General features: G+C 40.0%; 1 protein-coding gene across 1 annotated transcript in view; it reads right to left on the bottom strand.

Moving 5' to 3' along the window:
- Positions 1-24,166, bottom strand: part of LOC141345750 (differentially expressed in FDCP 8 homolog) — a 61,755-nt gene that overhangs the window by 25,137 nt on the left and 12,452 nt on the right. Inside the window, exon 3 of the mRNA XM_073850644.1 lies at positions 2,759-2,899. Coding sequence (XP_073706745.1) covers positions 2,759-2,899 — 141 coding nt within the window. The remainder of the gene's footprint in view (positions 1-2,758; positions 2,900-24,166) is intronic.

Below are 24,166 nucleotides of genomic sequence, written 5' to 3'. Positions count from 1 at the left end.
TGCTGTACATGCTCATACTTTTCATGTTCATACTTTTCAGTTGGCCAAGATTTCTAAAAATTCTTTCTTTGTATTGGTCTCAAGTAATATTCTAATTTTCTGAGATACTGAATTTGGGATTTTCATTATTTGTCAGTTATAATCATTAAAATGAAAAGAAATAAACACTTGAAATATATCAGTCTGTGTGGAATGAATGTATACACGTTTCACTTCTTGAATGGAATTAGTGAAATAAATCAACTTTTTGAAGATATTCTAATTACATGACCAGAACCTGTATATATTTCCTATTGAATTCCATGTTTTTTTTGTTTGTTTTTTTTTTTGTATCAGAAAATGATCTAATCTTAAAATTTGGAAAATAAATCATCAGATGAACAATATCACATGACATATCACACACAACAGATAAGCACTACATTTTAGGCATTATCAGCTAATTTCAAGATCAAAGACTGCAACAGGAGAGAGTACAGCATCACTTCTGAAAAGTAAGGTCTCACTACTTTTAATGAAGATGATTTTGTGTCTGTGACTCACTGACAGTTTAATTTGTGGCAGTTTGCATGGCAGCTTGCTGAAGAGATACTCAGCTACTCATCCACTGCGTTGCTTGTTGCATTAGCACTGTCATATCTGAATATAACATGCCATATAGCCTATAAAACACTTTCACACATTTATTATTTTAATATTTTGGGAGGAGTACAATATACATACGTGGTTTCAACAACCAGATACATTTACACTTGTCTGGAATGCGGCCCAGACCACCTCCTGAAGTGGTTTGATCAATTTGATTTAAATGTGTCTTAAAAGCATTTCGGAGGGCATTTACACTAGGTCTTTGTAAGATCAGATAGCTTTCCAATTAGAGAAAACGCAAGAAGAGACCAGGTGTAAACAGGCCCATAGTTTGTTCAGATGCAACTTTGCAAACCTAAACCATGATGCCATGTTTTTTTTAGACGGAAGAGACATGTAGAGTCTGTGTTGTAGTTCTTGGGTTGTCTTCCATTTCTCTGAGTGTTACAATCAGTCTGATCTTGTGGTGAATTAGCTGGGATGTCTACTCCTGGTAAGATGTGAAGATGGTGTCTGTTTTGAATGTTTCCCACTTGAGAATAAACTTCCTTACTGAAGAATGGTGGACTCCAAATTGTTTGGACATGGCTGTATTTCCCTTCTAAGACTGATGAAAGCAATAACTGCTACTCTAAGATTATTGATGATGACTTTTCTCTTTGGCATTGTGTTAACACACACCTGAAGGCGCCAATAGTAAGGGTGTATATATATATATATATACACACACACACACATACATACATATATATCGCCGTGATTTTGCCAAGTAAGACATGTTCCTGGATTAACATTTTTGTTGATCCTGGATCAACATTAGTGTCCAAAAATAAACCTAAACCTAACCCTAACCATAATTTATTCCTAAAATCAAAGGGAAATAATACCTGTTAACAAGGGTGTAGAAGCATCTAACTGTGATCATAAGCCTAAAACTAACATTTCCTAAAAAGTTATCCCTCAATTCTGATTGGTTGATTGAGATGTTGTTCCAGGATCAACAAAGATGTTGATCCAGGAACATGTTGTACTCGGTGAAATCACGTTCACCATATACACATACACAGGTGCAAATCAATAAATTAGAGAGTTGTGAAAAAGTGAAACTCTTATTAAATAAATTCAGTACACAGAGACTAAAGTAGTTAAGTCTTTGGTTCTTTTAATTGTGATATTTTGCCTCACATTTAACAAAAACCCAACAATTCACTTTCTCAACAAATTAGAATATGATAACATGCCAATCAGCTAATCAACTCAAAAGACCAGCAAAGGTTTCCTGGCTACACAATCATGGGGAAGACTACTGATCTGACAGTTGTCCAGAAGACAATCATTGACACCCTTCACAAGGAGGGTAAGCCACAAACATTTATTCCCAAAGAAGCTGGCTGTTTACGGAGTGCTGTATTTAAGCATGTTAACAGAAAGTTAAGTGGAAGGAAAAGATGCACAACCGAGAGAACCGCAGCCTTGAGAGGCTTGTCAAGCAAAATTGATTCAAGAATTTGGGTGAACTTCACAAGGAATGGACTGAGGCTGGGGTCAAGGCATCAAGAGCCAACACACAGACCTGTCAAGGGATTCGGCGTATTTCTCTTGTTAAGCCACTCCTGAACCACAGACAGAAGGCCAATGTCAAAGAAACCTGGGCTTCCATACCACCTCAGCAGTGCCACAGACTGAATTGAGGCAGTAATTAAAGCAAAATGAGCCCCTACCAAGTATTAAGTACATATACAGTAAATGAACATACTTTCCAGAAGGCCAACAATTCATTAAAAATGTTTTTTATTGGTTTTATTAAGTATTCTAATTTGTTGATATAGTGAATTGGTGGGTTTTTGTTAAATATGAGGCAAATCATCACAATTAAAAGAACCAAAGACTTAAACTACTTCATTATGTGTGCATTGAATTCATTTAATACACAAGTTTCACAATTTGAGTTGAATTACTGAAATAAATGAACTTTTCCATGCCATTCTAATTTATTGAGATGCACCTGTACATACACATGCACATACACATGTATTTTGTTTCACTGCAGAAAATTCCAACAACTTTTCTACTTTAAGACTTAATCACTTTCATGTACTTTATTTTAATAAATAATTTGTATATGTTTTTTCACTATCTGTATTTCTATGTTCTAGAACCACAAACCTACCTCACAGTCCAGTTTAATATGTTTGGCAAAAGTTGTGTGAATTTCAGTGAGGGAACAGCTGAGACGCCCGGTAGAGGTGTCAATAAGATCCTGTAGGCTGTACATGTCGTCGTTTTCCACAAAATGTTGCCGATCTTGAAGCTGTGAAATTAGAAATGCACCATCTGTTATTTTAAAATCTGTACCCTAATCCTATCTGAATAATAATTTATACTGTTTAAAAATTCAAACAGTTTATATGCAAGATCACAGATACAACCCAGACAAAGAAACTGTATTTTTTTAGGTATTAAACTTAACCTGCAAAATGCAACAACATGTAACCAGGTACTTACTGTGCCTTGAATAGTAGCTAATAGTAGTAAAGCCTCTTACAGCTAAAAAAAATCAACATGCCAACTGCATAGCATAGATTTGTTAAATTTTTTATTAAAATACACTTAATTAAAGAAACATTACTTAAAATAAAGTAATATATTTAGCATCATTTAATAGAACATATCGTTTTACTGGAGCCAATCAACAAAGTTCAAGCATCCTAACTGTAAAGTTTATGTGGAATTTCAAGAGCTTATTAAATTAACTGCAGTTTACCCATTAGTGCTGCAAACACACCAAAGGGTTACAAGATGCACCATAACATTGATATCATACCAAAAATATTGTAACAGTCCCTGCATTTAAAACAAAAAAAACAAAAAACTGTATTATATAAAAATTATTAGTGGTGGGCCGTTATCGGCGTTAACGTGCTGTGTTAACGTGAGACTCTTATCGGGCTGGGTCTAAACTACGCAAGATATGATAACTTTCACCTTGATATTTTAGCGCGGATGACGTATACCTAGTCGAATTGCACAAATGAGACGTGCAAACATGGATGCAGCTATGAAGCCTCTTCAGGGCAGGTGCGTTACTAGACCCTTTTTACTGGGGCACGTGCCCCGGTGAAAATCTGCTGTGCCCCAGTAAAATCTCAAGTTTGAGGTATAATTTACTTTGATAATCCCGAAATAAAGACATTGAACTATATGCAACAACTGAATTGACGCTTCTAAAAGCAATGCAGTTTAATGGAAGACTATGCACGCAGAAATCCATGCCTGTGCGCGTCTGTGTATTTAACGGGAGCGCGCATGTCGTGCAGCCTTTTGCGCAGAAGTACTTGGTTACACAAGTTTGTATAGGTAATGTTGTAAATGCAATTGTCAAGCAGTTTGTGATGCATTTTGGAAACAGGAGATGAGCACCTGATCTAATGCGCCACCTGGCCCGTTCTTGAAGACTTACTTTTAGTCATTATTTGGGTAGCACACATATTCTGAATGCCTTCAGCAGAATTCAAATTAGCCATTGTAATCTAGATTAATATAGATTAATTCCAAGATTTAATCTAGATTAATCTAGATTAAAAAAATAATCTATGCCCACCCCTAGTGTAAATGCCCTCCGTATATATATATATACACACACAGTGAGGTCAATAAGTATTTGCAAGTTCTCTTACTTAGAAATCGTGGAGGGGTCTACAATTTTCAGCATAGTTGCATTTCCACTGTGAGAGACAGAATCTAAAACTAAAAATTACTGTGTCAAATAAGTATTTGATCACTTGCTAATCAACCAGATTTCTGACCCTCCAAGACCTGTTATTTTGCTTATAAATAGTCCAGCTACACTCTGCTCATGATTCTAAATTAGTAGCACCTGTTTGAGGTCGTTAGCTGTCATAAAGACACCTGTGCACCCCACAATCAGCCAAAGTCTAAGTAGCAACATGGGCAAAACCAAAGAGCTGTCAAAAGACACAAGAGACGAAATTGTAGACCTTCACAAAGCTGGAAAGGGCTACGGGGCAATTGCCAAGCAGCTTAGTGAAAAAAAGAACAACTGTTGGAGCAATTGTCAGAAAATGGAAGAGGCTAATAATGACTGTCAAAAAGCAACGCAGTTTAATGGAAGACTATGCACGCAGAAATCCATGCCTGTGCGCTTCTGTGTATTTAACGCGAGCATGCATGTTGTGCAGCCTTTTGCGCAGAAGTACTTGGTTACACAAGTTTGTATAGGTAATTATGTTGTAAATGCAATTGTCAAGCAGTTTGTGATGCATTTTGGAAAGAGTAGATGAGCGCCTGATCTAATGCGCCACCTGGCCCGTTCTCGAAGACTTACTTTTAGTCATTATTTGGGTAGCACACATATTCTGAATGCCTTCAGCAGAATTCAAATTAGCCATTTTAATCTAGATTAATATAGATTAATTCCAAGATTTAATCTAGATTAATCTAGATGAATCGCGTGCTTGGTCCAGCGGGCGAGCGCAGGTGAAAAGCACTCAAACCCTGGCAGACGGAAGACCAAAAGCGACGACGAAAGGCAATGACAAAAGGCAATGGCACAAGCCAATAGCAAAAAGCAAAGAACTATTAGAGTCCAGAGATTTTAAACAGCACCGCCTAAGCACGCCCCATGGTGCTATGGTCCAATCGAATATTGCTGCGGGGCGGAGCCACGCCCCCTGGGCTGTACCTTCTGGTGCGTAACTTAAGATAATAAAATATCTGCACGTTAATAACCTCAATAAACTGTTGCAATGCATAAAATATACACAATATCAACTTCTCGTTCGTTTTGCTGTGTAGCATTCATCCAGATAATTCATTACATATCAAACAAGGCTATACTGCTTGCATGCTAATACATTTGATGACTTCCTTTCCCAAAGGCATTTAATGCATAGATCAAACTCCAACCATCACATAAAACATGTGGCATATAAAAGAAAACATGAAAACATATGATACTGTTGCTCTAAAAGCAATACTAGTAAGTTGATTGTCTCTTAAAGCTTGTCTTTTCGTGCTCTCAATGGAGAGACGGGGTGCGTTTAGGAATGTCAGAGGAGGGAGATGAGTTGTTCGAAAAGGTCACGAGAGTCACGCTGGACGGATCCTGTGACCTACAGGCTCGTTTAAATTTACCTTTTCTGTTTATATGATTGAAATTTACGTCAGGAGAAAACTGGACATCTGTTTTTTTGGGTGCTCCCAGACAAAGAGCGGTTTCTGCTCCCTGGTCGCGTTATCACTGTTTTAGTGTCCTGTGAATTACCATCTTCCTTTGCACCTGACATGAATTAATGTTAACCGGGCAGGCCGGGTCAAAACTAGGGAAGACTAGTAGACTAGCTGGCGTCTGGTGATCGTCATGTGATGGTCATGGATAAATTTTATGGCTGGAAAGAGGGTCCTTTTGATTCTTTGGAATGTGGTAATTTCTGTTTGGTGCTTTGCTCGACCGAGATCCTACATATTTCCCCCTTTTGGCTGGCGATGTTCCTGGTGCTATCCATTGAGAAGCCTCTTTCTCGTAGCGCATGGGCCATGGGAGTACTAAGGCGTTGCGTTTGAACGTAACCGTTTTGGTACGACCATGGACAGTTTAAGATTTGTTACGGTGCTAAATTGTGATTCAGCCGGGATTTTGCTTACATTTCGTTTTAAGGTGGCTAGGTTTGGAATGTTAAACAGAGTGTCTACAGCCGTAGCAGCCCCAGCAGGGCGCCCAATAATCGTTTAGGACGCCGGTGGTACCCGCTTAATTCAGCCTGGGTTACGATCATTTTCTGTAATTAGCGCAGCATGTGGTTCACATCTGCCTGCACATGGGCAAGGACTGCCCGTGTCTGACGGGTGTCGGCCCAAGAGTTTTGGGGGCTGATAGGGTGTAGTGTGTTCTGGAAAGCATCATAGAGTCAAATCGGCCATACAACTTTAGAGGTAGATTTTGCGGTTAGTTATCGATAATCCTGATTACGCAGATAAACAAGGCGGTGAATCTTACCATCTACCTGGCGGTAGGAAATAACAACGGCACAGTTAGCCACGAAGATCATGGTTTGGCGGGGTCGCCTATATCGTTAACGTTTCTGGCAATGATTTGCAAATAATTTGGTGTACTGAGTCAATCCCATCTTCAGGGGCCTAGACTTAAAAGAAAAGTTAGGTAAGTTTCTGATGAGGGCTAGAAGGAAGGGACACATAGGAAAAGAGAGAGAAAGGAAAACACAAAGAGACACAATGACACTGACTGAGGTTAGACAGCAAGGATAAGTGTCACATGTGTGGAACAGCTCCTCTCTGCTGGGCGGAGGTTGGTCCTAGCAGTGCGGCGGAGGAGAATGTGTAGGTGATTTGTGTTGTGTTTCGGAGGTTAGCTGTGTGTTTACCTAGAAGGATAGAAATCATGTTAGTGTGAGTCATAGTCAGGAACTGTCGGTCTGTGTTAGTGGGTTTGGTCTTCCCCCTTTTGCTGTCGGTTGGAGTCCCAATGTTTCTTTATCGGCTTTTGGCGAGCCTATCGAGGAACTGACTCGCTGCGCCCTTGCCCGATTTTGGTTTGGTGGGCAATAGGTGAGAGCTTGTGGGATTCCTTTCAGTGGGGTAAGGACTTTCTCTGACAAGCGATAGGGAGGGTTCTGCCAAGGATGGCGAAACCGTAATACCACACTTTGTTTCCGACATTGAGTTCCTTGTGGGGGGCCTTCTGGTCGTAGAAGGCTTTGCGGCCTTCTGCGCATCTCTGACGTGTTGGTTGTGCGAAGGAGATGGCTAGTATCGGGCTTTACACCCAAAAGTTTCAATACTTCCTGCATCATTTCTTTCCATTTCAGTTGTGCTCGGTGGTTTGGGTTTCTTGGTTGAAACTGGCAACACACCAGGCATCCTTTCATGTAATCTGCCACGTCTTGTTGCATGCCAGGCCACTTTGCCACCTATTTGAAAGTGCTGTAGTTGGTTTTGGCACCTTAGTGCACTGTGCATGGTGCATCGTGTGCGTGCCTAAGCATTGTCCCCCTTTGGCTCTGAGGGACTACAAGCTTTGGCGCAGTTAGGGGCTCAGAGACATATGTGAGGGCACCATTTTGCAGATGCAGCATGTGCTTGATGGACTGGAGGGTGCGGAGGTCTGAAGACGTGCATTAGTCAAGTGTAGAACTCAGAGGAGAGGAATGGTCGAAGATGTGGGCAGAAACAGGCTGGTGTGGTGATGTGGCATGGAGGGACAGTTCGATATAGGAGGAGGAGGGGTCTTGCATGCCAACGGCGTGTTGGCGGCGTGTAAGAGCTGTAGCCATTGGGGTGGGTGGGAGGACATGAAATGTATTGAATGGTTGATGGGCGAGGGTCGCTGGTGAGCCGGACCACGCCCACCTTCAGATTGCCCCGGTGATTGTCTGGGCAGCCATCGACCTACGCTGTGGGTATCAGTTTCATTTGGCCACAGTCCGGGACATCCTTTGCAAAAGAGTCCTTGTACTCATGTAGAATTTCTTTAAGTCTTTGGCGATCTGCTTTCTTGAGTCTGGTGTCCTTTGGTAGGCTTTGGTGTCTGTGCTTCAATGCTTTGAAAAGATTCAGGCTGCCGGCTGAGTTTTCCTTCCCAGGGGCTAGCACTGCATCAGACACTAAAGTGTTCTGAGTTGATGGGGACCTGAATCTGAGTCCCACACTTGCAGTGAGCATAGGAAAGGGCCTTGTTATTTGCTGCTTGGCGTTGAACTTGAGCTTGGCCTTGACTTTGACACTGCGTCGTCACTAAGCAAATTGAAGGCAACGTCTGTGGCTTGACACTGCGACTCATTGGGGACTACTGACTGGAAGGGCAGTGGCTCACGGACTTGCGTCCACAATTTCAGGAGCTTAAAGTCTATCAAGGGTTTAAAGCGATTAAGCAGATAATTTCCTATGAGGAGCGGATAGTTGTTTAGGGGTGAGATGTAGACTGGGTGGATGAGATTCATCGGTCCCACTGTTAGGTGAATTGGGACCACATGTTTCAGCTTTAGGCCCGTGTGGGAGTATGCTTGCAGGTTCAGTTTGCATCTTTGGAGTTTGAAAGTGTCATCAGTTTTATTTCTTCTTTCTTAAATTTTTTTTCAAGGAGTTCAGTTGACATTAGAGTGATGTCGGCTCCTGTGTCTAGAAGGGCTTCCACTTTGACATGACCTTCAATGTTGATGGGGAGGTAAAACTTTCTCGTTGTACCTTTTTCGATGAGCTTGCCCAGGAGTTGAGGGACTGGAGTTTGAGAAGAGATAGGTGTGATTTCAGGACTGATTTGGTGTTCTTCGGAGGAGTGGCAGACGACCAGGACAGCACTTTCAGGTAATTGAGTGGTTTTATCAGCAGTTGTTTGAAGCTGCTGTGATCTGACGTGTCAGGTGTTGAGTCAGTTTCTGTCTCTTGCACTGGATGTTTAAAGGAGCTTTCTTGTCCATCTGAAGTTATGGCAGTTACAGTGTTCTTGGGGTAAGGAAAATATGTGCTGTTCTGTGTGGTTTGTTGGACCAGGTGGACGTTGCCTTCTTGTCTGGCCGCTAGTCAGGCCGCAGTGGGTTTCTCTTTCTTTTCCCACTTCCGATTCTCCTCTTTGCGTTTGAAGAACTCTTGCATCATAATTTTCATCAGTTCTTGTGACTCAAAACACGGCAATGTCTTTTCTTCGTGTGTAGATTCAGCTTGAGCTTGATCAGTGTAGAATCTTTGTAAGTTCTTTCGTCGATTTGTTGGACTGGTTGCATTAGATGCCATCTTTTGCTTGCTGTAGGTTTTGTGTGCCAGGTCTCACAGCTGTTGAGACGTCATTGTTTGTGGGCATGCAAGGACGCCGAGGTGGTGGTTTACCCCAGGATGGAGATTTCTCAGAAAGAGAATTTTGAAGTTCAGGTCTTGCTCCATGTCAGGTTCGTTGCAACCTCTGAAGTATGCTTCTCTAAGCCGGCTATAGTATGCCTGGAAGGATTCATGACGACCCTGTTTTGTCTCCAGGGCGGCCACCAGTCCTTGCTCTGATTCTGGGTCTGCGAATTCTTTGATGAGAAGGCTGTCGGTCCAGGAAGCTCCGCACCTCAGGGCTGGATGTCGTTCGCAGCAGGTAAAGTCTGTCTTTGTCAGTAACGTTGGGTCTCATTTCTAAGTGAAAATCGACATCATTCAAGTAAGAGTGGACGTCTTGACCATCTGGCACACTCGGGGTGAATTTGCTGATGTTTCAGGCCAGCTTGTCAAGGTCCTTGAGGTCCATGCCATGTGATGGGTTATGGCTGGCCTTGGGGAGTTCTCGTAGCTTGGGTGTGAGGTAGGTATCTTCAGAGGGAGCTGGCGAGGGTTTCTGAGTCGCTCCCTCCCCCTTTTCGCTCACGTGATGTTTCAGGAACAGGGGACCCCGGCCTGCTTAGCAGGGGCGAGGCCAGGGCCCGTCGCGTCCTGTGTAGGATATCAGCGCGAATCAAACAATTTGGGAGATTCGATTAGAAGTAAAAACACTTCTACAGCCTCAAATTCCAGCAAGACCAGACCCCTGTCGTAAAAGGTGTAATTTGACACTCTAGAGCCAGCTAGCTTGAAGCAACCAAGTAACTACAAGCTTAAAATAGGGACTTGCAACATTAACACAAGAGGACCCTTGTTGATTGTCAAATTTGGAGCAAGTAACCAAGATTAATTGTCAAAGAGATGCACATCTTGAACATCATATGAGAATCATTAGAGATTTCTGTTGGTTGTCTCCCCCACTGAGGACACAGGACACTGAAATTCTTTCTATACCCTCTTGACCTTTTGTTCCTCACAGAACACCTCCTTATGGTCACAGTATTCACAGAAAACTGCCCATCCCTAATGTATATGCACCCAAAATTATGCTAAAAAGGACTCATGAGCAACTCATCATTTCTATGCATAATTTCCTATTCATATATGTAACCCATACATTTGCCTATTATGTTTTAATCACTTATTGTGTATGTCCCTTTTTGATAACTATTGAATAGTTTGATGGTTTATACTTGTGTTTGATATGCCTGAGTTTGAAATTGCATTCTCGAAATGTTCCTGTAATTCAATTCTTTGCTAAATGTATAATAGTCTTGTTATAGAAATCATGTCCAAATTTATCTCTGCAAAGAGCGGGAATTTGGGTTCATGGGACTGATCTGATGACATTGTGATTTAAGGTTGGGAGGTGGAACCAGCAATCCACCGGAGTTCAGACAATGTTCTAATTGGTCAAGACATCATTTTGGGATGTGTCCAAAAGCTGAGTTTAAAACCCCAGGACACCCTAAAATCTCTCTCTTATCTCTCTCACCCCTTACAACCCTCTGTCTTAATCTTTGCGCTTCGCGTCGCCGCGTCTCGACGCTGCCTGGCCTGCATGCCAGACGCTCCTCTAAAGGAAACATGAGGAGATCATTACACTTCTGTCTTTTACTTTAATTCTTTTATTTCTTTCCGTTGAGAGTTTCGTGTTCAAGTTAAGTTTCGTGCAAGCCGCGCCTGACCCAAACGTCTTCGCGGACCTCAACTTTAACAGCGCGCAACTCGCATATCCAGCCAACGCCCAAGAAGACATCACATTGACCCTCCACCAACCAATCAACAACCTTGGGAAAACCCGACGCACGAAAGGAATCCCCTCGATACAAAAGGCAACGCAAGTACAACTTCAAGATTCTCACTGAACTGGTGCATTTTGATATAAAGTTTAATAACCTCTTTGAGAGACTCAATACGAGGGTTAATTAAGTGATTGATGGTTGTTCAGGTCTAAGCAATTGCACATATTGCTATAAACTTGGGACTTCATATTTTCATTCCTTTAAACTCATTCTTTCCTCACTTTCTCTTTCTGCAACCTGTGTGAATGCGTGTGTTTATGTTAGATTAGTTTGTATGTGTTAGGTTTATCCAATAAAATCATATTTTTATTAGAAACTGGTACTTTGATTAGTAGTAAATCTCCATCACGTGCATTCTGCTCAGGTTCCGCTGGAGCGTCAATTAATACACAGAGACGTAAATCTCTATCGCATTCAATATTAAGCTCAATATGGCATAGCTTGTCAGAGATTTACGTCCGCTCTGGAACCTGAGCGGAACGCACGTGATGGAGATTTACCACTAATCAAAGTACCGGCTTCATTGACTAAACGCGCCTCACAATATCGTTCGATATATTGTCCAGCCCTACACGTGAGGTAACTTATCTCAGTTCTTGCCTTGGTCAGATGCGTTTCGAGGGCTTTAATTCTGCTGTTTTTGTCTCTGAAGTCCAGCCTTGCCTTTTCCAGTAGCTGCTTGGCATACTGTAGCTCGTCGCGGAGTTCGGCGTGGGCTGACTTTGCTTGCTCCATTTCTCGTGTTGTTTGCTAGAGTTTCTTGTAGTCAAGCGATCTCCTCACTTGCTCTGGGATCCGTCTCCTGGGACCCTTCCCGTCGTTCTTGAGCCTCCAGCTCTAACTGCTCGATGCGTCGCTGTGTGCGTTTCAGCTCCTGCTGGAGATAGGCGGCTTGCCTGTCGCTCGGTTTGAGGGAGGAGATGAGGGTGTGACTGAGGGAGCCAGTGATCTTTGCTAGCTCTTTGTGTCCGTAAATCTGGCCCGGATCGTTTTCCATGATGCTTGTGATGTTGTTGTCCAGTTGGTCTTGTGTCTGGTGTTTTACAGCTTCGGCGGCTTTGGGTAAGAGGCTGTCCGTTGCTTAGCCAGATTTCCAAGTCCTCCCAGTGGCCAACGGGGTCTGTTGTGCGAGACATGTTTCAACACAGTGAGGGGAGAACAGACACAGACCTGGAAAAGGGAACAACAAACAAAGCCAAAACAGGGGTGTTAGCGTGGTGGTGTCAAGTGTAAGTGATTTTGGGTGTGTAGAGGTGTGCGCGCCTCCGGCTAGCGTAGCTGTGATGGAGGTGAGGGGAAGTACCCACTGCTGTAGTAGCTAGAACAGAGAAAAGAGAGAAGATAGAACACACAGCAAGAGGGCGGCATAGTCGTCGGCTGCTTCCCCCTTTCCTACAAGGGAAGAGAGAAGGGAGACAACAACAAAAGGAACACTTTGGAAAGATGGTAGGGAGAGAGAGAGAAAAAGAAATACACCTTTTTGGCCGCAGAATGAGTACAGTCAAGTTTTTTTTTTTTTTTTTCAACTTGATGTATGCTTCTAGATACGGTGCTCAGAAATGGGAATTTCAACACGCCAGGACTATGATTGTTATTATAATCCCCTTTGGGATGAGGGAACATACAATATCAATGACAGTATTGGCTTTGCGGCTGGTAGGATTGACACACTGTACACCAATCAGAACGTTTCTGGAAACGGGTTCACGACTGGCGCCTATCAGTCCTTGCTGGACTCGTTGGGACCTTGGCTGTAAGATTCCACGATGAGAGGGGAAAGTGAGAGTTAGGCACAAGTTTAACTGGCGTGGTCAAGTTGTATGAACATTGATTAAATGTCTTTTAAACAACCAAAATTCTCTGCTTTTATGATTCTCACAGGCACAATCGAGGAAACAGCAACAAATCAAAAGGAGGACAGCTAGGGGAAAGAGAGAGAGTGAGGAGAGAGACAGCCAGTATGAAATGGTTTTGCTCCAAAGTTTTCCTGGTTATAATTTACGAGATTTCATTCAAAATTGATCAAGGAAATTATCATTTCTTTACTCAACATGTATCATTGCCGTGTGAAAGGGGAAATGTGATTATGACTAAACTTAAAATTAAAATGTTCAATTAAAATCAAAAAATTTTATTAAAATCAAAAGTTTAAATTAGAGATTAAAATTTCAAAATAAAAATGTTTAACATAAATTTTCACCATGGCAATGAAAGTTGGTGACCAAATTATAATGATGCCTCATTAAAATTGACTACAAATAATCAATGTTAAATCAATCACATAAATTGCGGTGTGGCAAGGAGATTATTTATTAAGATTGATCAAAGTAATCAAATTAATCCACCTGATAATAACACTTGATTATAAGGCCAACCGCTTGTGGCAGTTTAAGCTAGCCATGCCAACAGCCTTAAATCAAATAAATAAAATGTTTTAATTTGAGATTTATGGTAGACCTTTAATGGTTGGTTTACAATCGCATCAAAAATAGGTTTGAGTTTAAAATTGTCAATATTCCTGTCACATGGGAGGAGGGAAGAAAATAAAAGGAATAGTGTACAGAGATATGAAGCTTGTGATTTCACGCCCAAACACGTTACACCCACTGAGTTCAAACACAACGGATCACCCAACCGCTTGCGTGCTAACTGCTATTTTTCAAGGCTAATGGTTTTACATAGGCTTGTTAGGATGTTAGGATTTCCGGGTCACAGCGTTTCTATGGCAACCACCAGCGTGTGGTTCAGCAGTTTTAAATACAATGCATGAAATGACAGCACATTTCGGAATTGCACAGCAAATAAGCACTATTTAGATTCTTATCTTATAGAACCGTCTCAACTCGTTAGACGCACATTTATCCACAGCTTTACTGCAATTAATACAACATATTTCACACGGTCTCGGCCGACCTTAATTCTGTGCTAGTCTGTTTAAACAACACTACCGCACATGTGGACTCAGCCACACAATTTTACTTGATCAAGATTTCAAATTTCTCCTCGTCCTAAGTTCACTATCTTTAAGTTAATACTTGGTAAAAGACCATTAGGTAGCGAGCCTAAAAGATCTTAAACCGGGAGACGCAGCTTAGTTGATTTTCACTCTGGAACACACAGAGTAAAACACTAGCTGCAGAGGCCTATGAACTGAGAGGAAAAACAAGGTACACGCTCGCTTTTCTTCTTTTCTTTGTCTCAGCGGACAATTTCTAAATCTTTACTGCAGTTTAAATTCTTTACACAACAACTCGAGTAACAATTTCATTCATTCCAAGCTGGCAGCCACAATAAAACATACAGTAACACAATAAACTGTTTCTCTGTCTCTGATCTATTTCTTCTGGATAAAATAGAACAAATACACATACATAATGACTTGTTTTATGTTCAAATAGTTAGATGTGTTTGCTTTTAATTCTCCGCCATCATGTAATACAATTAGCTCAAATTTATGATTCAAATAAGGAACCGAATCAAAAGATTCGGAACTTGATTAAATTGTATCAGAATTAATAGATTTAAGCTTCTTAACCATTCGTCCAGCTAAGTGGTTAATTCAGGATGCTTTATTAACTATGTTTATCTTATTAGTTTATATTATGCTCCTGGCCAAGACCACAAATAAACCAAATATTACTTTAGGAAATGTTAAAGCTGAGGTAACTTGATCTAAACACAGATAGAACTTTTGTGAACATAAAATTCAAGACACTTCTTTTATTGAAACAATGATTTATTGAACTACTCTAGGACACAAAACTAATCTACTAAGACACACACACACACACACACACACACACACACACACACACACACACACACACACACACACACACACATTCACACGCACACTCATACAGTTTCAGAGATGGGAAGTTATGGATTTTAACCCTTATGCGGTCTTCGGGGGATTTCTGGAATCCAAATGGCGTTCGCTAAAATTTAAAAAAAAATGTTCCCTTTGTCCAAATGGTATGAGACTTTGTAAATCAGTCAACACTATCTTGATCTACAAATAAAAAATTAAATTGTAATGATAGCTTGATTTTATGTTAGTGTGAAAAAAAATACTCACGTTCGTGGTCTTTGCAATTTTCGTTATAAAATAATAGTTAAAAAAACAAAACAAATGTTATTTTCCGGTTTATTAATGTTTTTACTCCTCAAGTGTGCAGTTTTAGGAGGATTTAGGATATTTTTTAAATATATATAAATTAATAAATTAATATTTTTTATAGGTTTTTATACAAAAACAGCTTTTTTTGTAAAATTCCCTTTCATAAAAAGCCCACATGTCTAAATTTCATTCATGGGGATAAAATGGATAATTTCACATGGTTTAGTGTAAGATTTTTGCCCATCTTTTGGAAAATCCAGTTTTAAACGTAAAAAAAATACTTTTACCAGTAGGTGGCTGCAGAGCTCCACTATATGCTTTTTGCTATTTGACCACCTGAAAGATATCTTTTTACAAGTTATTTTCAGTTGAGTTCACATCTACATCATGAAACACACAGGACTACATTTGGAGACCATAAAAACTGCTCTCTTATAATTTGTCAAAAAAAAAAAAAGATGTTGTTGTTGCATTCTTATGTTCATGTTGTGTACTGCTACTCAATATGTAATAGAACTTGTTTTGTTTCAGTACAAAAAATGCTTAACTTTGTCAAAAAGTATTTTTTATTGTAATAATTGTGATTTCATAATATGTAGATATGAACTCAACTCAAAAAACTTGTGAAAAAATATCTTATTGTTGGTCAAATAGCAATTAGTTAATAGTAGTGCTCTGCAGCCATCTAGTGGTAAAAGTTATATATTTTTTTTTACTTTTAAAACTGCATTTTCCAAAAAATGGGCAAAAATCTTACACTAAACCATATCAAATTATCCATTTTATCCCCATGAATGAAAGTTTAAAATGTGGGTATTCTGTAAAGTGTATTTTACATAAGCTGTTTTTGCATATAAAACTATTAAAAATAAATATTTATTTAATAATTTATATATATTTAAAAAATAGCATAAATCCTACGAAAACTGCACAAATGTGGAGCAAAACCATTAATAAACAGGAAAAAAAAATATTATATATTTTTTTTAACTATTATTTTGTTACAAAATTTAAGTTTTGTTGCCTGGGGTCTCTAGAGACCCCAAAGACCATGAGTGTGATTCCAAAACGAAGACCGCATAAGGGTTAAGAGAACCCCAAAGTTCTAGTATTTCTTAACTAGTTCTTAGATCGCAACCTTAGAAAACCACAAAAGCATATATTTAGCTTTTAACTACTTATATTGAAGTTATGGAATATTTTGCACCAGTTTCAGCTAAGTAAAGAGAGATCTTGTTTACTTCCGTTCGGTTCAAGCAGAGTTCCATAGGCTTGTCTTTAGCAGAGGGAACCCCGGCTTTGCTGATTGGTTGCTCCTTGGATGACGTCTTCGGGGAAACACATTCGTGAGGAGTGGACTGTTTGCCGGGAGAAGCTTCGGTTGGTTGCCTGGTTACGCGGTTTGACACACTCGGAGCTCTTCTGCATCAGAGTTGCGAAACTTTGAAGAATTTGGCAGTCACAAAGTTTCAGTTTGTTCTGTAGAGTTTTGATGGCACAATCGCGTGCTTGGTCCAGCAGGCGAGCGCAGGTGAAAAGCACTCAAACCACGGCAGGCGGAAGACCAAAAGCGACGACGAAAGGCAATGGCAAAAGGCAATGGCACAAGCCAATAGCAAAAAGCAACGAACTAGAGTCCTGAGATTTTAAACAGGCCGCCTAAGCACGCCCCATGGTGCTATGGTCCAATTGAATATTGCTGCGGGGTGGAGCCACGCCCCCTGGGCTGTACCTTCTGGTGCGTAACTGAAGTTATATAGCGCCTTTTACAATACAGATTGTGTCAAAGCAACTGCACAGTATTTAAACAGCACAATAGTGTGTAAGTAACGCATTATTGTAACAATCAATTTTCAGTTAAAGGCAGTTCATCAATGAATTCAGTGATATCATCGTCAGTTCAGTTCAAATAGTATACGATATCGCTGGAAAATGTCCCCAACTAAGCAAGCCAGAGGCGACAGCGGCAAGGAACCAAAACTCCACAGGTGACAGAGATGGAGAAAAAAACCTTGGGAGAAACCAGGCTCAGTCGGGGGACCAGTTCTCCTCTGGCCAGACCAAACAACAGTTTGTACCAATGTCTGATTATAGAGAACTCATCAGGATCCTGTGGTGTAGCGCCGATGGCCGTCAAGGTTGGCGAGGTCTTTATTGATGATCCGCCTTGGAGCTCATCTGGTTGACATCCACGGCTATTAAAGTCATCTCTAGGTGGTGATCCATGATCTAAGCTGGGTACGGACTGGATCCGGGGGACTGGAGTGACCATCTGATCTGGATACAGGCTGGGTCTGGAGGCTACGGTGACCTCGGAATAAGAATGAAACAGACTAATATTAGCGTAGATGCCATTCTTTTTACGATGCAACGAGTGCATCAGGTGTTATGGGAGGTGTTTTCGGTTCCGGTTGACCTAATTAATGCAGCCTAACAATCCTTTAACGGATTTGAATTATAGAAATGTGTTAATGATTTTATGTGTAAGCCAGGTTAAAGAGATGTGTCTTTAATCTAGATTTAAACTGACAGAGTGTGTCTGCCTCCCGAACAGTGTTAGGTAGATTGTTCCAGAGTTTAGGCGCTAGATAAGAAAATGATCTGTCGCCGGCAGTTGATTTTGATATTCTAGGTATTATCAAATTGCCAGAATTTTGAGAACGCAGCGGACGTGAAGGACTATAATACGTAAGGAGCTCGTTCAAGTACTGAGGAGCTAAACCATTGAGGGCTTTATAAGTAATTAGCAAGATTTTAAAATCTATACAATGTTTTATAGGGAGCCAATGCAGTGCTGACAGAACCGGGCTAATATGGTCATACTTTCTGGTTCTAGTAAGAACTCTAGCTGCTGCATTTTGGACCAGCTGGAGTTTGTTTATTAAGCGTGCAGAACAACCACCCAATAAAGCATTACAATAATCTATCCTTGAGGTCATGAACGCATGAATTAATGTTTCAGCATTTGACATTGATAGCATAGGTCGTAATTTCGATATATTTTTAAGACGGAAAAATGCGGTTTTGCAGATGCTAGAAATGTGGCTTTCAAAGGAGAGATTGCTATCGAATAGGACACCTAGGTTCCTAACTGATGACGACGAATTTACAGAGCAGCCATCTAGTATTAGACTGTGTTTTAGGTCATTACTTGTGGAGGTTTTAGGTCCAATAATTAGTACCTCTGTTTTTTCAGAATTTAACAGTAAGAAGTTATTCGCCATCCAGTTTTTAATATCAGCTATGCATTCTGTTAGTTTTTCGAATGGATATGTTTTGCCGGGCTGCGGAGAAATATAGAGCTGAGTATCATCAGCGTAACAATGAAAGCTAACACCATGTTTCCTGATGATATCTCCCAAGGGTAACATGTAAAGCGTAAAAAGTAATGGCCCTAGCACTGAGCCTTGAGGTACTCCATACTGCACTTGCGATCTAAATGATACCTCTTCATTTATTGCCACAAACTGATGACGGTCTGATAAGTACGATTCGAACCATGCCAGTACACTACCACTAATGCCTACATAATTTTCAAGTCTATTTAAAAGAATGTTGTGGTCAATAGTATCAAATGCAGCACTAAGATCCAGTAGCACTAATAGAGAGATGCAACCACGATCGCTTGACAATAGCAGGTCATTTGTTACTCTAATTAGAGCAGTCTCAGTACTATGATATGGTCTAAAACCTGACTGGAAATCCTCACAGATACCATTTTTCTCTAAGAAGGAGCATAATTGTGAGGATACTACCTTTTCTAGTATCTTTGACAGAAAAGGGAGATTCGAAATTGGTCTGTAGTTAATTAGTTCATTGGGGTCAAGTTGTGGTTTTTTAATGAGTGGCTTAATAACAGCTATTTTGAAGGTTTTGGGGACATATCCTAATGATAGTGACGAATTAATAATATTCAGAAGAGGATCTATGACTTCTGGAAGTACCTCCTTTAGTAGCTTAGATGGAATAGGGTCTAACATACATGTTGTGGGTTTAGATGATTTAACAATTTTATACAATTCTTCCTCTCCTATAATAGAGAATGAGTGGAATTGTTCCTCAGGAGATCTACAACGCACTGATGCGATACTGTAGCGGGCGGCTGTATGGTTACAATTTTATCTCTAATAGTGTCTATCTTGGAGGTAAAGTACGTCATAAAGTCATTACTGCTGTGCTTTTGGGAAATGTCTAAACCTGTTACTGCTATATTTTTAGTTAATTTAACCACAGTATTGAACAAATACCTAGGGTTATGTTTGTTTTCTTCTAAGAGAGATGAAAAGTAATCCGATCTGGCAGTTTTTAATGCTTTCCTATAAGATAAATTACATTCACGCCAAGCAGTACGAAAAACCTCTAGTTTTGTTTTCCTCCAGCTGCGTTCCATTTTTCGTGCTTTTCTCTTTAGGGCGCGGGTATGATCGTTATACCACGGTGTTACACTGTTTTTCTTAATCTTTTTTAGGCGCACTGGAGCAACTGTATCTAAAGTGCTAGAAAAGAGAGAGTCCATAGTTTCTATTACATCATCAAGTTTTTCTGAGCTATTGGATATGCTGAGGAATTCAGATAAGTCAGGAAGATTACTTACAAAGCAGTCTTTTGTAGTAGAAGTGATGGTTCTACCGTATTTGTAGCAAGGAATTGAATTAACAGTTTTAGCTATCTGGATTATACAAGAGACTAGATAATGATCTGAGATATCATCGCTTTGCTGCAGAATTTCAACGCCATTAACATCAATTCAATGTGACAGTATTAAATCTAGAGTATGATTTCGGCAATGAGTAGGACCTGACACGTGTTGTCTAACCCCAATAGAGTTCAAAATATATATAAATGCTGTTCCTAATGCATCTTTTTCATTATCAACATGGATGTTAAAATCACCCACTATTAAGACTTTATCTGCGGCCAGCACTAATTCGGATAGAAAATCAGCAAATTCTTTAATAAAGTCTGTATGGTGCCCTGGTGGCCTGTATACAGTAGCTAGCACAAACGTCACAGGGGATTTATCATTAGTACTTGTTTCTCTGGATAATGCTATATGAAGCACCATAACTTCAAACGAGTTATAATTGAAGCCCGTTCTCTGAGTGACATTGAGAATACTGCTATAAATAGTAGAAACACCTCCTCCTTTACCTTTTAGACGCGGTTCATGTTTATAACAGTAATCTTGGGGGGTGGACTCGTTTAAAATAATGTAATCGTCTGGTTTTAGCCAGGTTTCTGTCAAACAGAGCACATCTAGGTTATGATCAGTGATCATATCATTTACAAAAAGTGCTTTCGTAGAAAGGGACCTGATATTCAATAAGCCAAGCTTTATCAATTGTTTCTCTGTATTACATATATTTTTTATTTGTTGAACATCAATTGAATTGTTAGTCTTGATTTGATTCAGGCGTTTTTTGTATTTTTTTGCTCGGGGAACAGACACAGTCTCTATAGTGTGATATCTAGGTGAAAGGGTCTCTATGTGCTGAGAAATAACTGATTTCTGTGACGTGAGGCGGCTAGCAGACGGTCGGTTTAGCCAGTCTGTCTGCTTCCTGACCTGGGCCCCAGTTAGTCAAGTGCAAACTCTAAGACTATGTGCCATATTTCTAGATAGAAGAGATGCTCCACATCCGGAGGGATGAAGACCATCTCTTTTCAACAGGTCAGGTCTGCCCCAAAAGCTTGTCCAATTGTCTATGAAACCTATGTTATTTCGCGGGCACCACTTTGACATTCAGCCATGGAGTGACCACAGTCTACTATGAATCTCGTCACCACGGTAAGCCGGGAGGGGACCAGAGCATATTACAGTGTCTGACATCATACTTGCAAGTTCACACACCTCTTTAACATTATTTTTTGTGATCTCCGACTGGCGAAGTCGAACATCATTAGCGCCGACGTGAATAACAATCTTACTGAATTTACGTTTAGCATTAGCCAGCACTTTTAAATTTGCCAAGATGTCAGGCGCTCTGGCTCCCGGTAAACATTGGACTATGGTGGCTGGTGTCTCTATTTTCACGTTCCGTACAATAGAATCGCCAATTACTAGAGCACTTTCATCAGGTTTCTCAGTGGGTGCTTCACTGAGTGGGGAGAACCTGTTTGATGTTCTGATCGGAACGGAAGAGCGGTGTTTTGACCCGCGACTATGCCGCCTCACAGTCACCCAATTGCCCTGCTGCATGGGCGTTGTTACCGGAACCGAACAATGTACAGGGCTTTCTGAGCTAGTCACATCCAAAACCGTATCTAAGGCCCTCACATTCTTACTATCCTCCATTAAAGTTTGAATGCGTGACTCTAGTTCTGAAATCTTCTCTGTCAGCCTGACTATATTCCTGCATTTATCACATGTATAAGGCTCACTGCTGACAGAGATAGATAAGCTATACATGTGGCAAGCAGTGCAGACTACAATTGTAGGAGAAGAAGCCATTACTAATGATTTCAACTTACCAATGTTGTTAGAGTTCCTGTAGAACAGATCAGGGGGAGAAAAAACGTAACGGAACCGGCTAAAAGAGTACTAACGATATTAAACACGAGAAAAAAAATAAAAACGTGAATGGAACGCAGATGGCAAGTTAACCTGCCAGCGCAATGCTACAAATAGTAAACAAGAGTTAAAAGCGTGAATGGAGTGCGAGCGGCAAATTAACCGGCTATGGAATGCTAACGCGCTGCACTCGTGATTATAGAGTAAGGCGAACAATCAAATTAGTCAGATTAGTTTGATGGATAAGACCAGAAATTAAGTTAAGCTATATCTATCAATTTAAAATGGCAGAATTAACAATAAGATAGAGAATCCAGTAGAAAATCCAGTAGAAAAACGAAGCTGCAGAGAGCTACAAACAAACAGACCACTCTGCAGCAAGGCAGACTGGAAGCAGGGAAACAGCGAAACAGCGACACCCACAGGACAGGAGTCCCAAACAGCTGGTTCAACTGAAGATAATAAAATCTCTGCACGTTCGTTATTAACCTCAATAAACTGTTGCAATGCATAAAATATACACAATATCAACTTATCGTTCATTTTGCTGTGTAGCATTCATCCAGACAATTCATTACATATCAAACAAGGCTATACTGCTTGCATGCTAATACATTTTGATGACTTCCTTTCCCAAAGGCATATAATGCATAGATCAAACTCCAACCATCACATAAAACATATCAGGCATATCAAAGAAAGCATATGATACTGTTGCTCTAATAGCAATACTAATAAGTTGATTGTCTCTTTAAAGCTTGTCTTTGCGTGCTCTCAATGGAGAGACGGGGTGCGTTTAGGAATGTCAGAGGAGGGAGACGAGATGTTCGAAAAGGTCACGAGAGTCACGCTGGACGGATCCTGTGACCTACAGGATCATGTAAATCTGCCTTTTCTGTTTATATGATTGAAATTTATGTCAGGAGAAAACTGGACATCTGTTTTTTTGGGTGCTTCCAGACAAAGAGTGGTTTCTGCTCCCTGGTAGCATTATCACTGTTTACAGGCTGTCACGATTCCTTGATTCAATTTGAGTACTCGATTTAAAAAAAAAAATCCTCAATTGCATTTTGCCTAAGTCAAGTAATACAGAAAGTAGCCGACAAGGTAACACTTTATTTTGAAGGTCCATCCGTTGACACTCTACTAGCTATCAGTATTCATTTAGTAGCATGTCAACAGTGCATCAGTTGACATTCAACAACATTGTTTCAACAGACAAGCAACATACATTCAGCTAACTGCCTGTAGATTATAAAGTGCATGTTAGTTTCTAATTTATAGATTTTACAAAAAGTGCATGTTGACTGTCAGTATGCCTTTTGCAACATGTTATTAACTAATAGTCAGCTAACTTTCTGTAGATTGTGTTACCATCTTCTAAATTGTCTACCAACTTATTAAAATGAATCTGTCAGTTGATAGTCTACAGTCACGTCAACATATGATCAACAGCATATTATATCATCCTTACTTAAGAGCCTCAAATGAATAATTACTTAACCATCTAATTTTTATCAAAATCACTAGTTTATCTGTTGATAGTTAACTAAACATTAGTTGTGCATCTGTTGTGTGTCAACTAATCTAAAGTTTACATTCAGCAGACTATTAGTAGGCATTCTCAACTAAGCATTTGTAGATATATTTTAGGACTATCCAATTAAAGTGAAAAACAGTTGATAACAGTAGAAAGTCTATAAGCTATCAACAGAACACATACAAGCATGCATTAATTGTATGCAATATATTTGCAGTTTAAAATGAGAAGTCAATACCAGACAATGAAAATACAATAGAACAAACACTACAGGCAGGATATTGGAGAAAGTTGTTTTATTAACAATATATTTACACAAACCCACTGTTTGCTAGTGTATCCGATCTGAACAGTCTGATTATGTGTGGCAAGTTTGACATCAATTAACAAATATTTATATATAAAACAAACAAACAGAAGTTACTTTACTCCTGAGGTGACATGGTGCTGTTTGTTTGTTTTATATAACTTACCCATTTAATAGCGAATATAAAAGGATAAACGTAACTGACCAAAATATGCAGGAAAATTCTCATTTTGATAATAAAACAAAAATATTTTTATAGTCGCTAGTCACACTCCTACCTCGAAACTTAACCATATCTCTCTGTACAGTAATAAAAAAAAAACATGAAAGACGGAAACGACGTGCAATCGCAATAATTTATTCATAAACAAAAATGTCAACAGCTGTACCAAAAAGTAATCCAAATGACAATGCGTTTGCAGCCGCAGTCATCTCTGACGGAATACAGTAGGTTTCTTTGAGGTGC

The sequence above is a fragment of the Garra rufa genome, chromosome 11 (assembly GCF_049309525.1).
Source record: "Garra rufa chromosome 11, GarRuf1.0, whole genome shotgun sequence".
Taxonomy (NCBI): domain Eukaryota; kingdom Metazoa; phylum Chordata; class Actinopteri; order Cypriniformes; family Cyprinidae; genus Garra; species Garra rufa.
The sequence above is the reverse complement of the archived record's forward strand: the minus strand, read 5'-3'. Positions and strand labels throughout refer to the sequence as shown.